At 43.0% G+C, this 16,219-nt stretch overlaps 1 protein-coding gene across 1 annotated transcript in view; it reads left to right on the forward strand.

Annotated features, from left to right (window-relative positions):
- LOC308103700 (phosphatidate phosphatase LPIN1-like) overlaps nucleotides 1-16,219 on the forward strand; it is a 36,873-nt gene that overhangs the window by 13,775 nt on the left and 6,879 nt on the right. The window contains exons 4-15 of the mRNA XM_080453823.1: nucleotides 1,388-1,668; nucleotides 7,533-7,640; nucleotides 8,663-8,774; nucleotides 9,355-9,814; nucleotides 10,343-10,436; nucleotides 11,063-11,250; nucleotides 12,581-12,674; nucleotides 12,894-12,963; nucleotides 14,192-14,281; nucleotides 14,400-14,467; nucleotides 15,277-15,409; nucleotides 16,209-16,219. The exon at nucleotides 16,209-16,219 is cut by the window's right edge and continues 138 nt beyond it. Coding sequence (XP_080309949.1) covers nucleotides 1,388-1,668; nucleotides 7,533-7,640; nucleotides 8,663-8,774; nucleotides 9,355-9,814; nucleotides 10,343-10,436; nucleotides 11,063-11,250; nucleotides 12,581-12,674; nucleotides 12,894-12,963; nucleotides 14,192-14,281; nucleotides 14,400-14,467; nucleotides 15,277-15,409; nucleotides 16,209-16,219 — 1,709 coding nt within the window. The remainder of the gene's footprint in view (nucleotides 1-1,387; nucleotides 1,669-7,532; nucleotides 7,641-8,662; nucleotides 8,775-9,354; nucleotides 9,815-10,342; nucleotides 10,437-11,062; nucleotides 11,251-12,580; nucleotides 12,675-12,893; nucleotides 12,964-14,191; nucleotides 14,282-14,399; nucleotides 14,468-15,276; nucleotides 15,410-16,208) is intronic.

Here is a 16,219-nt window from a genome sequence, read left to right on the forward strand (position 1 = left end):
TATACTATGTTAGATCCAAGGTGAAACACAATCGATTGATTGATTGATCGATCGCTGAAATAAACATGCTCTGAAAACGCACGCGACCCACCCATATGACTCACTTAACAAAAAGGCTGCCGTGTTAAGTGGTCATATGGGTGGGCCGCGGACGCTTTCAAGAGTTTGAAGTGGTCCCCCTGATCCAGAAAAGGTTGAGAACCACTGCTGCACTGAAACGTAAGAGTTGAAACAGCCGAATATCTTGGGCAACGTTACGTATAGCATAGAATGTTATGTGTGGTTGTTGCTGTTGTTGTAAAATAGTAAAATATGGGGTAGGGGTAAGGTGGCGCGCGAGATAGCCCTCCCCCCCCTCTCTCTCTCTCTCTCTCTCTCTCTCTCTCTCTCTCTCTCTCTCTCTCTCTCTCTCTCTCGTATACAGTCATTAGTGTAGGTTAGATGACTCATTGGTGGAGAAGGTTGATTGTTTTAGATGAGAGGAAACCACGTGGATTAATGGGGAATGTGTGTGCAGGTCCCCACACACACACACACACACACACACACACACACACACACACACACACACACACACACACACACACACAGACGCATGAACACTCCCCTACAATGAAAGTAGGTTAACTCTCCTTCAGGCCCCATCATGTATTCTTTTTTCCTAGAAGGAGAGCGTGAGGAACTGCTTTCTCAGAAACCACACACACACACACACACACACACACACACACACACACACACACACACACACACACACACACACACACACACACACACACACACACACACACACACACACACACACACACACACACAGAGACACAGACACAGACACAGACACACAGAGAGAGCGCTAGCCAGCATGTCCTGTTTCGCACTGATTTATTGTGTCTCTCTCCTCAGAAGGGGAAAAAAAGTTTGTGGGAACAGTTTCTGGCAGAGTGTGTTTCTTTCTGGCCAAGAAAGGGAAAGAAACACGTAACAATAATAATGGAGCAGAATTTCAGTGGGAGTACAGTCTACACCACAGGGTTTCAAAGTGGGGGCCGTGGCCCCCAGGCGGCCGCCAGCCAGACGGGCCAATTTGAAAAGTAAAGTGGAGAAAAAAGAAAACATATATTTTTTTATTGATATTTGAATTCAAGTCTTTTCGTAAACCCTTAACCCTTTAAGAGGCAGCCGCGCAGCAACTAGTCAGTTAGACACGCTGTGATTGGCCAATAGTCAACGCGCTGTGATTGGCCAGTAGTCACTTTGAGTGGCAGCGTGCCCACCCTCTAAAATGGTGACCGCGATACAGGTCGCTCCGAACGAACTGCAGCGGCCAATGAGGTGTCTAGGTTTCTATATCCATGGTTTGAACTTCCTGTTTTTCTCGTCTCAACAGGAAGTGGTTCCCTCGTACCTGGCCACCTCCCCCATCTGCTCGGACGGGGGGGCCCTCATGATGATGATGGGCGGAGCCACACAGGGCCTGGGCCCCGCGGGGGGGAGCGGGGGGGGCGGAGACAACGGCGGCCCGGGCATGAAGAAGAGGAGGAAGAGGAGGAGGAAGGCCCAGCGGGCGGACAGCGTGCGGCGCGAGGAGGACGACGACTCTGAGGACGACGACATGTTCACCATCGACATCAGCTCTGATGAGGGCAAGAAGGACGTGGACGGCTGCAGGTGAGCTAAACCTGGTGGTTCTCAAACTTTGTCGTGTCAAGGACCCCCAAATTGACACTTATTAGCCCATGGACCCCCATTTGAAAAAGATATGCCAGGGACCCCTAGCCTGACACTCAGCCTGAATTTTCATTTCGTTTCACTCCATTATTCAGTCTGAAAGCCCTCTCAATGCAGCGGAGTTCTGAGATGGGGGCGTGGCCAAAGTGGGACTCCACTATGAACCAACGCGATTGGTTCATACTGGATTGTCCCGATCCCGATTCGTCGTACAGATTTTCAACCGAGAAACACCCGCCTTCGAAAGCGTCACCAGACCCTGAATGCTAGGCAAAGGATTCAGGGGGTGGAGCCAGGCTAAGGGACCCCCATAAAAGAAGATTTTTACGACTCTAGCAGTGATTCTCAACCATTTAAATTTTTAGGACCCCCCAGTTTTACATGCATTATTAGGCTACGGACCCCCATTTAGTGTCATCTCTTTCTTGGACCCCATATATATATTGTAAAATCAATGTTAATTTAACTCTGAGAGTGTATAAATGGTTGCACACTCTCAGAGTTAATTATTATCCCATTTGGTTCCATTTGTACACTCTCAGAGTTACAGACCCATAAGAGTCCATTTGGTTCCTAACTATCCATCATTTAGCTGGGGACCCCCTGGAACTCCCTCAAGGACCCCTGGGGGTCCCCGGACCCCACCTTGAGAACCGCTGAGCTAAACAAGATGGCCGACAGAGGAGACATATTGTTTTGCTTGATTCTTTATTTTGGCCATGTCATTATAGGTGATTTATTATTTATTATCCCAATTGTCTATGTTGTTAAAACAATTTCAGAAATTAGCAAAAAACGTTCAGAAAAAGTTAAGTAATAGCAAACAATAGAACTACAAGCTCACAGTGGGTCACAATGAAATGTGTTGGGAACTTGTAGAGCTTGCTTCTTTTCAATATCTTTTTTAACATTTTTAAAAGTCTTTGATTGGCTGAACGTGGTTAAAGAGTGAAGGGGCGGACACTTGAAAGACTCCTTCATGAAACGGAAGAGAAATAAGACAGAGTGGCAGAGAAATGTAAAAAGAAAAGAAAAGAAAAGAAAAGAAAAGAAAAGAAAAGAAAAGAAAAGAAAAGAAAAGAAAAGAAAAGAAAAGAAAAGAACAAAACAGTGTATTCGACAGCAGGACACAATACAAATATTATGGTGCTTGAGATAACTGCATGAAGTCTCAATGAAGCATACACAATGAGAGGAGAGGAGAGGAGAGGAGAGGAGAGGAGAGGAGAGGAGAGGAGAGGAGAGAAGAGAAGAGAAGAGAAGAGAAGAGAGGAGAGGAGAGGAGAGGAGAGGAGAGGAGAGGAGAGGAGAGGAGAGGAGAGAAGAGAAGAGAAGAGAGGAGAGGAGAGGAGAGGGGGCGAGTAGGGGAGGGGTCTGGGGAGCACGTAGTCACATGATCAAATGGTGTACAGTATTTCACAGAAGTGAGAGCAGCTGAAGTGGTGCAGACAGAGGCCAACAAGCCACGAGTCACGTGTACTGTTGTACAGGCCTTGATACACACACACACACACGCGCGCACACACACGCGTACACGTACACGCAAGCACACACAGCCCCATATGGAAACAGTCAGATCAGAACTATATCCTGCTTTGAAGAAAGAAGCGGTTGGACCAGGATGCTGGAGAGGATGCAGGAAGTGACAGACACACAGAGGACATGAGTCTGCAGTGTTGAACACACTGTTGTTTGTGGCTGTAGCCTGATTTATACATAGTTAACAGTGTTGGGCAATATTACTCAGGAGAGTAATATGTTACTTATTACATATTACTCCTTAAAAAAGTAATATTATTATTACTTGGAATCAAAAGCAATATATAGATGATGTACAACAACACAATCTGTTAAGCAGCTCCTTTTAGAACTGAATCAAGTTTTTGGTAATAATAATAATAATGATGATGATAATAATAATAATAATAATAATAAGAGTCACCAATCAGCCAAAAAGGCTATAAGATAAAGCAGTGATCTCTCTTCACCTTTTAAACAAAATGTTTTCAAAAGGCAGCCAACAAAACCTGAGTAATATGTTACATAGTAATATGGTATAATATTACTGTTTTGGCAGAGTAATACCTTACACTACACTTGTTACTGGGTAAAATGATAATATTACAGTAATATATTAAATGTAACTTATTACTGCCCAACACTGATAGTTAAACCATTATGTCGGGCAGAAACCTCTTATCTCCATATTTTAACACTTTTTGTGTTTTTTCCCCCCCCGTAAATTAACACCCTACTACTGTACTTGATCATACTACAGCGGACTTTCGTGCAGCCAGACAACTATTCCACAATCTCCGAACGCTAGAGTCTGGAACTACACCTCCCCAAATCCGAGACAGGAAGCTGTCATCTGTTCGTCATTTCCGTTCACGAAAATAAAATATCTGTACATGTATTTTATCTATTTCCCTTTCTGCTAAAGCGGCGAGCTACGATGATGCTTAGATGATTTTGACTTGGCATTGACTTTTTACAGGGGCCAGTTTCGAATCGCAATTCTGTAGCCTATGACGGGAGCATTTGAAAATTGTAGGCCTGACCTCGATTAGTCGAATAGTCGACTAATTAGTCGAGGGTGTGTCTGAGTCGACCGCCAATCTCTTAGTCGAATTATAAAAAAATTAAACGTTTTTCAATTTTTTTATTTTTATTATTCGACTGAGAGATTGGCCTAGTTTGTTATATTAATTAATTCATTAATAGTTTGCCAAAAATAGGATATACATCATGATTTATTAGGAGAAACCAAGCAAGTATATGTTAAATCAGACACTAAGCACCCCTACAGCCCAAATGGAATGTTCCTCTATTGCATAACATATTTTTCGCATGATTTGACTGAGAGATTGGCAGTCGAATCAGACTGACTCCACTTCTCAGTCGAATCATGCAAACAAAAAATAAATAAGTAAATAAAAAAGGGGTGTTAGGGGGGCAAAAGGGCAGCATTAGTCGACTGCCAGTCGACTAATGCCAATTAGTCGCCAATCAGATTCGACTATACAAATCCTTAGTGGGTGACAGGCCTAGAAAATGGTAGGAGGGCAGCAGCCACGGGTCGCAAGACTAACTACAGCGTCACGCAAAAAGTATGAAAAGTAGCAGATCCACCAGCTCGAGTCGAAACACGGCGAGAAGCGACGCGCGTTGAGCTTGTAGATCTGCTGTACTTTTGTGGTTTTTGATTTTTTTTTTAATCCTGAAAAGTAACAGTTTTGGAGGTGTCCACCAGACAGAGATGATATTGTGTTGTGTGGCGAAAATAATATATAAGCTGTGCTGTGCTTCTGGATCTGCAATTTTCGCCACACAACACTGGTGTGTGGCACTAACTATAAATTAGGCTTATGTTTACCCTCTGTCTGTGTTTACCTCCTCGCTCACTCGCACCGCGCACACACACGCACGCACGCACGCACGCACGCACGCACGCACGCACGCACGCACGCACGCACGCACGCACGCACGCACGCACGCACGCACGCACGCACGCACGCACGCACGCACGCACGCACGCACGCACGCACACACACACACACACACACACACACACACACACACACACACACACACACACACACACACACACACACACAGCGGGGCTTCTGTGCGTGCGTGCGTGCGTGCGTGCGTGCGTGCGTGCGTGCGTGCGTGCGTGCGTGCGTGCGTGCGTGCGTGCGTGCGTGCGTGCGTGCGTGCGTGCGTGCGTGCCAGTGGTGTAAAGTAACTAAGTACATTTACTTAAGTACTGTACTTAAGTACAATTTTGAGTGAGGTATTTGTACTTTACTTGAGTATTTCCAATTTCCAATACTTTTACTTCTACTCCACTACATCTCAGAGGCAAATATTGTACTTTTACTCCACTACAATCATTTGAAAACTTTAGTTACTAGTTACTTTTCAGATATAAATTATTACAAGATAAAACATACATTAACCACTTCAGCCCTATTTTATACAAAATCTATTTGAAAATAGCCGATGCGACGCGTTGTGAGCTCTTAGATCTGCTATTTTCAAACATTTAGTACTTTCACTTTTGGTACTTTAAGTACATTTTGATGCCAATACTTTTGTACTTTAATCAACGACATTTTTAATTTTTTGAACTTTTACTTGTAACAGAGTAATTCTATATTGCAGTATTGGTACTTTTACTCAAGTAAAGAACTTGAGTACTTTTTCCACCACTGGTGCGTGCGTGCGTGTGTGCGTCACAGAAATGCATATGTTTTGACTGAGTTGTAGAATCTGACCCAGGCTCACCTGGCATGCTCAGAATGCAGGTCAGGGTGGACCGTCTGGAACTAGACCAGGGTCCAGGCACAGGGAGCCTGTATGCGTACATCCACACATGTTGTTGTGAGACTCAGCTGTTGTCTACGTATGGCTTATTATGAGCTCCGGGGCCGTTTATAAGTGTCTATATCGGACATGGTTTATTTGCCTGGCTCTCATGCGTATAGGATGTACTGCTGTCTAAATGTGACTTCTCTCCATAGCTCAACCTTGCTCAGTCTGTAGAGTGACTTAAACGGTAAAACGACACCGCGTTCGCATTGGGCTTGTTATAGGAACGAGCCTCCGGTGGCATTGTGTCAAAACTAATCCTCCTATAATCGTTTACAACGCTGTGCAACATAAACCCAGTGGTGTAAAGTAACTAAGTACATTTACTTAAGTACTGTACTTAAGTAAAATGTTGAGGTATTTGTACTTTACTTGAGTATTTCCAATTTCCAATACTTTTACTTCTACTCCACTACATCTCAGAGGCAAATATTGTACTTTTACTCCATTACAATTGTTTGAAATTTGCCAATTTAGCCCTATTTTATACCTAGGCTATTTGAAAATAGCCGATCTACAAGCTCACAACGCGTCGCATCGCGACGCGTTGTTAGCTTGTAGATCTGCTATTTTCAAATATTTAGTACTTTTACTTTTGATACTTTAAGTACATTTTGATGCCAATACTTTTGTACTTTTACTCAAGTACATTTTGAATTCTGGAGTTTTACTTGTAACAGAGTATTTTTATATTGCAGTATTGGTACTTTTACTTCAGTAAAGAATTTGAGTACTTTTTCCACCACTGCATAAACCATAGATAAATAAAGAGTTCCTCTGCATCGTGTTCCAGGACGTATAAATAAAGAGTTCCTCTGCATCGTGTTCCAGGACGTATAAATAAAGTGTTCCTCTGCATTGTGTTCCAGCCATAGAGTTAAAAATAATAGAGAGGGCACCGGAAATCCCCTCCCATCCACTTGCATTGAGTTGCTCACCCAGCGCATGAGGCGAATTCACCCCTTCTTCCGGGTTGGAAAATGAGACGGGCATAGCCTATTTGAGGCCACTGTGACACGTTTTGCGACACCTCGGTGACACGTTTTGCGTCGCCTTGGTGACGCGTTTTGCGCGCAAGCTCGTGAGTCGAGCCCATTGGTCGAAACCGTTTTCGCTCGTTCATGTACAGTGGTCCCGGCCGTTTTTAGCTGCAGTACCTATGAATGGCCAGCATGTCCAATGTGCTTCAAGGCAAACACCATGGGTTCTGGGGGCTTGGTTCCAGGACATATAAATGAAGTGTTCCTCTGCAATGCAGAGGAACACTTTATTTATACGTCCCGGAAATACAATGCAGAGTCTGCATTGTGTTCCGGGACGTATAAATGAAGTGTTCCTCTGCATTGTGTTCCGGGACGTATAAATGAAGTGTTCCTCTGCATAGTGTTCCAGGACGTATAAATGAAGTGTTCCTCTGCGTTGTGTTCCAGGACGTCGTTGCGTGAAATCTTCAGAGAGGACGCGGCGGCTCTGAGCGGTGCCTACAAACAGAACGGGATATACGCCCGCTCAGATGGCGACTGGACTCCTATCCAGAGGTACAGAAGAAGTGTAATTTTTTTTTTCTTTGGCTATTAAAAAATAGCTTATAGCGCAGCCACGCTACGATCTGCTATTTGTTTTTTAATCGTGAACATTTTTAGCAAATCTTTGAATATATATATTTTTAAGCGAACATTTTTAACTTAAATCTTTGCTTCTGGGGGATTCTACAAATGTCTCCTAAATCCTAACAGTTTTTTTTTTTTTAAAGAATATGTTGCTATAATATCAGTGGTTCTCAAACTTTTTTCATGTCAAGGACCCCCAAAATGATATGTAGTTGTCCACGGACCACCCCCCCCCCATCTCAAAATAGTTTGTTCCAGGGATCCCCAGAAGCAAAGATTTGAGTTAAAAATGTATATATAATATAATTATGTGTGCAAATCTTTGAATATATTATAACATTTGCACACATTGTTATGATTAAAAAAAAAGAATTGCAGATATACAAGCTCATGCTTGTATATCTGACAAAGAAATCTTTAAAGACGGGGTGCCGTGATTTTCAGTGATTTCCCCCCCCCTAAAACATAATCATCAGGTATTATATTATAGTTATGGCTATGGTTATGGTTATGGCTTTCAAAAAAGTGTACAGAAAGTGTTAAGATTATGTTTTTATGTGGACACGCCTCCGGGTCATTAAGTATACCTGGTTCTCACCTTAGCACCTCCTCCACCACCTTAGCACCACCCACCTGTCCTAGTCCCTCCTCCTCCTCATGCCCACACCTGTTGTGTTATGATAATGAGGGGGAGGGCATGTTTTTACTGTGTCATTAAATGGCTGTTTTTTCTATTGGCACGTTTGACCCTCAAGGTTTCAGCCTCCAGGAAGAAACTCAAAATAGTCAGAGAAGACATAAAACACCATAAAAACACCACCAGGGGGCTTAATGAAGTTCTATCAACCTCATAGACACATGAAAAACTGAAAAAAACCATGGCACCGCCTCTTTAAATGACACAGATGCGTTCCCAGTCTTAATGTCTTTAAACATCTTCTCCCGTACAGTCCCCACGGCACTCCAAAGAGTGACTCTGAGCTGATGACCACGCCGTCAGCGTCGGCCAATCAGAATCCAGAGATGCTGTGGGCCTGGGGGGAGCTACCACAGGCTGCCACGGTAACCAGCATGCACAAACACAATGCAACATGTACACAAACAATCAGGCCCTTTAGGTCATAAGATAATAACTATGCTCGGGTAGATGATGATGATAAAGGATAAGGATAATTCCTTTTAACAGGTCGTTCATGAAAGTCCTTGCGGTCTTGTTTCCAATGAGAACCTGTGAGCAATTGGGGTTAAGAGTCTTGCTCAGGGACAAATTTCATATCATCGGCACATATGCTGGGATAGCCTGGAATCGAACCTGGGGCAACCAGGGCCTCTGGTTCCCTAGGCGGGCTCACTAACCACTCAGCTATGGCCGCCCCATGATGAAGATGACGACGATGATGATGAGCAGCTCACAATGCGACGCATTGTGAGCTTGTAGATCTGCTATTTTCAAAAGATTTTTATACATTTTATCCACAAGTTTCCTATAGGGCGTTGTGGGCATCACTTCCTGTCGATTTGATTAGGTATCAGTGATCAAATCGAAATCCTATTGATACTTTTACTTAAGTAAAAAGAAAATGAGTACCTTTTCCACCACTGGCAATGATATATTCTCCCTCTCTCTCCCGGCATGGTGCAGTGGTCCTCCTTCCCGCCGATGAATGCCCACCCGCCTGCGTTCTGTCCGGTGTCCCTCCCCGTGTCCCACAGCACCACGTCCGTCCCCGTGTCCCACAGCACACACTTCCGGGTTATTCCCCCCGAAATGTCCTCGGGACAGGCTGAGGAGGAGGTCGACCGCCCGCGGGCGTCCGCCCTGCTCACGCTGCTCATGCCCGAGGAGGAGGAGGAGGAGGAGGACGATGCGTCGGCCCGAGCGGGCGGCGGCGGTGACGAAGAAGCCACGGTGGTCACGATCGGGGCGGCGGAGTCGGAAAGCGCGAGGACGGACTCGCAGCCAATGGCGACAGAGGAGACGACGGAGGAGGCGGCACCAATGGAAGCTCCGCCCCATGCTGCTGCTCTGATGTCAGAGATGGAGGAGAGCAACGCGGCGTGTCGCCGTCTGAGCAAGACTGACTCGCCTTCCAAGAGGAAAGGTATTATAATTATAATGTTAGAATGTCTTTCATGTAAAACACGTCTTTACGTGAATAAACCTCTACCAATGTTTCCTTGTTTCATTGCTTTAAGTATTGAGTTAAAACAACAATAATAATTAATATTAATAAAAACAATACACATCATTCTAGAGAGCCTGGAGTCCAAAGAGAAGCTACAGATTTGAACAGACAAATCAATTTAACACTTAAGGGGAGGGATGCGTTGTGGACTTATAGATCAGCTATGCATGAACAATGTTGCCCCCAGAATAGGGATGCTATAGGGTTGAATTGATTGATTGATTGAATACTTATCATTAGACCCCTAAAGAATCCTGTGGTCTTCATTGATGTCCTATCAAGTGTAATTCAAATCACAGACAGTCACGGTGCCAAAGCATTTGCTCAGTAAAAAAACAGCAACCCAATAGACACACATTAAGGAGATCGAGATGTCAGATGATCTTTTTTAACTGTTCTTAATAAACGAGCTGTCAGTTGATCCATTTTGACTGTTCTTTTCAGACAAACGAAGTCGCCATCTTGGTTCTGATGGAGTTTACCTGGATGACATCACTGGGCTGGAACCTGAAGTGGCGGCGCTCTATTTCCCTAAAAGGTACTGCATGTGAAAATGTTCCTCGCAACGTCCATCTCTGAAATTCTACTGTACTTGTGGGCAGTGGTGTAAAGTAACTAAGTACATTTACTCCAGTACTGTACTTGAGTAATAGTTTTTTTTTTGCTTCATGGAGTCTTTCCAATTTTCAGTACTTTTACTACTACTACTTCTTACTCTAAACTAATTAAACTTTAGTTAATAGTTACTTGTAGATTTAGATAATCATTACAAAACATACATTAACTACTTCAGCCCTATAAACATTGAGTCCATTTTTAAATAGCAGATCTACAAGCTCACAATGCATCGTGATGCGATGCATTGTGCGCTTGCATTGCTGCTATTTTCAAAAGATTTGAAAACTTGAAATGGGACATTCTGCATAATGAGCATTTTAACTTTTGGTACTTTAAGTACATTTTTATACTAATACTTTTGTATTTTTACTCAAGTACATTTTTAATTTCGGACTTGAACTTGTAATAGAGTATTTCTACATTTACTTTTACTTAAGTAAAACATGTGAGTACTTTTTCCACCACTGAGTACACGCACGCACACACTTGCGTTTGCATTGAAAGCTGTATTATGTTTGTTAACATGCATGCATGCTGTGTGTGCAGTGATGGCGCTGGCAGCACCGTGCTCCGGTGCAGTGAGGAGCTCCTCCGCAGTGCCAGTCTGTCCCCACATTCTGTCAGCTCCGGAGGGGACAGCGGCGTGGACACCTACTGTGACAACATGGCCGACCTGCCCACTATCGCCATCTCCCTGTGTGGAGGACTCACCGACAACAGGGAGATCACTATAGGTGAGCTCCTCTTCAGTTCACACACAACACAACAACACCATGCACGATTAACCTATTAACTCTTTGACTGCCAGAGTATTTTCATAAAGTACTCCCCCAGTGCCAGCAATTTTCGTGTTTTTTTATTTTTATATTTTGAATTTTTCTCATGAAAATAATTTAAGGGCACATAATATAAAGACCCAGCACAAATCCGCCACTAGAGAGCAGCACATGACAGCTTGATCAGGTCGTTAGGTCTCTCTCACCCTTCTTGATAGATTAGACAGGGAAAAACATGAAAACGGATGTGACGTCCTCCCAGATTGTTTTGATCGCCAAAATTACGATGTGAGACACGACGGCGATGACTGATCGTCACCCAGACCATAGATTATAGAAGAGAAACTGTCTGTTTGTCCGTCATACCGTGTGAAAGACCGTTTATTTACCTATTTTGGACGAAAATGACTGGGGAAAAGAATCAAAAACCGGAAACGGAATCCAGGTCATGAAACCGGATGCAGATGTCCGTGAAGTAAGTGGAACTCGAGAATAACATTGAATATTAAGCAGCATAGCGCAATCAGAGATTAAACAATGAACGCGCGTCCAGCGCGTCGAGCGCGTCGACGGCCAACTGGACAAAGTAGCACTTGACGCGTTATCGCGTCGTCCGCAGTCAAAGAGTTAAGACCTGAGGCCGCTTCTAAAAAAAATCTAAATCCTAACAGTTTTTCGGAAAAAAATATTAAAAAAATCATTTTCCCGATTTTTCAAAAATAGCAGATCTACAAGCTCATAGCGCGGCACTCGGTGCCGTGCTATGAGCTTGTAGATCTGCTATTTTTGAATAGCCAAAGAAATCTAAAGTGACACAGATGCCTTCCAGGTCTTAATGGGTTTACCATCATAGGTGAAAGAACGACTACAACATCAAAAAAAGAGGGAAAAATGCAATAAAGATGGAATTATAATTAAACATTCCATACATTTAAAAAAACGTTCACAAATGTTCTAAAAAAATAGCAAGCTCGACACATATATCTTCTATTTTCGATGCACGGCACTGTCATATGGTGAAGTATAAAATGGGGATTAAGTGGTTAATAATTCCAGTAGTACATGGAGCCACGGTCAAATAAGGAAAAGTGTGTGTGTGTGTGTGTGTGTGTGTGTGTGTGTGTGTGTGTGTGTGTGTGTGTGTGTGTGTGTGTGTGTGTGTGTGTGTGTGTGTGTGTGTGTGTGTGTGTGTGTGTGTGCGTGCGTGCGTGCGTGCGTGCGTGCGTGCGTGCGTGCGTGCGTGCGTGCGTGCGTGCGTGCGTGCGTGCGTGCGTGCGTGTCATTACAGATCTGTTCCAAGAGAAGGCCATCTCCTACCAGGAGTTTGCAGAGAACCCCTCCATCATTGACGACCCCAACCTAGTAGTGAAAATAGGCAATAAGTACGTTAGACCCTCACTCATCACACGCAATGAAACACAAGGGACACAATCTCTATGTTACAATTTACAATGTAGGCATTTAGCAGACTCTCTTCATGTCTCTGCCTGACAACAATGCAGGTCCTGCAAGAAAAGGCGTTTGCAGAGATGTGTGTTTTTTGTTTTGGCTGATGAAGTATTTTTGGAACTGATATTAATACATTTATGTTTCTCCCACAGATACTATAATTGGAGCACAGCAGCTCCACTTATGCTGGCCATGCAAGCCTTTCAGAAACCACTGCCAAAGGTGAGACATCCACACACACACACGCACGCGCGCACACACACACACACACACACACACACACACACACACACACACACACACACACACACACACACACACACACACACACACACACACACACACACACACACACGTACATATAACACTAGTGATGAAGCCTGCACAATATACAGTATAGTATGTACTAAAGCAGTACTACTCCCCCTGGTGACTCATACTGGTACTGCATGGTGGCTGGTGTAGCCAGATCATGGTGCTGTATCGTATAACAGATGTTATTGTGAAGCACTTTGTGACTTGTTTTTGAAAGGCGATATATAAATAAAGTTAAAGTTATTATTTTGTCGTTGCTGTCGCCTGTCGGGCAGAAACCTTGTATCTCCATAATTCAACGTTTTATGTTTTTTTCTCCGTAAATGAATACTTCATCATACAGGAGTGTCACACAAAAGTAGTGAAAATATCAGATCTAAGCGCATTGTGAGCTTGTAGATTGGATTTTTTTTAAATGTATTTCTTAATAATGTAAAAGGTTGGGTTTTTCTGCCCGACAACAACGATATTACAATCCCCAGCCACTATTTTCAATGAAAGTTGCATGCACCCAGCGCATGCTCCCCCTAGTGGTAACCTCCTTCCATCACACCACTGATGTCATAACGCATGCCATTTAGTGAGCTTTACAATAATGACTGATTGATTGATTGATTGCAGTGGTGGAAAGTAACTAAGTACATTTACGTAAGTACTGTACTTAAGTACAATTTTGAGGTATTTGTACTTTACTTGAGTATTTCCAATTTCCAATACTTTTACTTCTACTCCACTACATCTCAGAGGCAAATATTATACTTTTACTCCACTACAATTATTTGAAAACTTTAGTTACTAGTTACTTTTCCTATATAAATTATGATATTATAAAACATACATTAACCACTTTAGCCCTATTTTATACATAGCATACAAGCTATACATAGCATAGCATTTTATACATAGCATACAAGCTCACAACGCGTCGCACCGCGACGCGTTGTGAGCTTGTAGATCTGCTATTTTCAAACATTGTAGGACTTTTACTTTTGGTACATTTTGATACCATTACTTTTGTACTTTTACTCAAGTACATTTTTAATTCTGTACTTTTACAATGCAGTATTGATACTTTTACTTAAGTAAAACATTTGAGTATTTTTCCACCACTGATTGATTGACTGACTGATTGCAGGTCGCCGTGGAGAACATCATGAAAGAGAAGATGCCAAAGAAAGGTGGAAGATGGTGGTTCTCCTGGCGGAGGAACAGCAGCGCTAAATCGGTGCGTTTCAAGACAAGTGCTCAACACTCCACTTTAACTAGAATCTTATCAGTTGCTAGTGGGTTGTGTTTTTGTGTGTTTTGTGGGTGAACGTCCCTCTTCTCTAACCCTGATGCAGGACATGGTGGGTGAGGACGGGGACTGTGGCAGCGGCGAGCAGCCCGGTAGCTTGGGCGCCATGATCAGGTAGGCCAATCCTTCCCATACTTTTTTGGGCCGTGCGACCCTCCAAAATAATCATAATTTGAAATGCGACTTTCTGCATAATGATTACTTTCTACTTTTAACTCTTTAAGACCTGAGAACGCATCTGTGTGTCATTTTTAGATTTCGTTGGGCTATTCAAAAATAGCAGATCTACAAGCTCATAGCGCGGCACTCGGTGCCGCGCTATGAGCTTGTAGATCTGCTATTTTTGAAAAATCTTGAAAAATGTTGTGCAAATCTTTGAATATATATATATTTAAAGCGAGCATTTCTAGCTAAAATGTTATTGCTTCTGGGGATTCTACAAATGTCTTCTAAATCAGTTTAAAACAGTTTTCTGAAACACTTATGTTGCTATAATATTAATGTCAGTGTCAAGGAGCCCCACAACGATATGTATTTGGCTGCGGACCCCCATCTAAAAAATAAATAAATCCAGGGACCCCCAGAAGCAAAGATTTGAGTAAAAAACAATTGCTTTATAGATATATATTCAAAGATTTGCAAAAAAAAAACACGATTAAAAAAAAAATAGCAGATCTACAAGCTCATAGCGCGGCACTCGGTGCCGCGCTATGAGCTTGTATATCTGCTATTTTTTTTATAGCCAAAAGTATAAAATATGGATAAAGTGGTTACACAGATGCGTCCCCCGGTCTTAAAGGGTTAAGTACATTTTTATACAGATACTTTTTGTACTTTTACTCAAGTGCATTTTTGTATTCCGGACTTTTACTTGTAACAGAGTATTTCTACATTGCAGTATTGATACTTTTTATCTGTGTTAGAGAGGAGTCGTCGTCCAGCGACGATGACCGCAGGGCCGCCAAGCAGTGCTCGCCTTCCGTCCAATCGGAGCCTCTGCTGGTCACGGGGGGCGTGTCATACAAGAAGACCCTGCGACTGACCTCGGATCAGCTGGTGAGAGAAGATGCTCTTATGGCATTTAAAGGAGTAGTTCACCCCCCAAAAAATACTTATTTTTCTATCAATTACACACCGCAATTAAGCCTTGAATTCATGGAGATTGTTTTGTTTTTTTGTTGCATTCCTGAGACAATAATCCGATGACCGTCGGAGACGGTAAAAATAAGCCATTTTTTGGGTGAACTACTCCTTTAATGTGCTTTAAAAAAAAAAGTGTATTTAGTGATTGCGGTTGTTCTTTTAAAGGGGAATTTTGCCCCACAGTTTTCTTACCTTTTCTCTGATGTTATGATATCCTAGGATGAATGGTAGAGTAGAAAAATGTCATAACTCCATCCCAGGTCCACCACAGCCAAAAATCTCGAGATTTCAATCTCGTCTAGCGAGACTTCCGGTGGGGCGCATTCAAGACAATCACGTTGCATAGTGTTCTGTCACTATGTGAACGTCAGATCTCACCTTAAAAAAAAAAAGCTATCAAAATGTGCGATCTAGCGCAAGGCCTATTGGCACGCGTTTTTAGCTGTGGCGGACCTGGGATGGAGTTATGAAAATGTTCTACTGTACCATTCATCCTAAGATATGATATCATAGAAAACTGTCGGGCAAAATTCCCCTTTTATAGTCCATGATTACTTGGAATCTGCACCTGACAGCCATTGGAGTTATTTTTAGTTGGAACTTTCACAATCCAGGTCTGAAGTTTGATGTTTGTTTCAGACAGATAACGACACTATCTTTACCTCCTCCCCCCCCCTTCCCCTCCCCCTCCCCCCTCCTATCCAACACACAGCTGTCTCTACA

This window comes from Gymnoscopelus braueri (genome assembly GCF_963280865.1).
Source record: "Gymnoscopelus braueri genome assembly, chromosome: 16".
In the NCBI taxonomy this organism is placed as follows: domain Eukaryota; kingdom Metazoa; phylum Chordata; class Actinopteri; order Myctophiformes; family Myctophidae; genus Gymnoscopelus; species Gymnoscopelus braueri.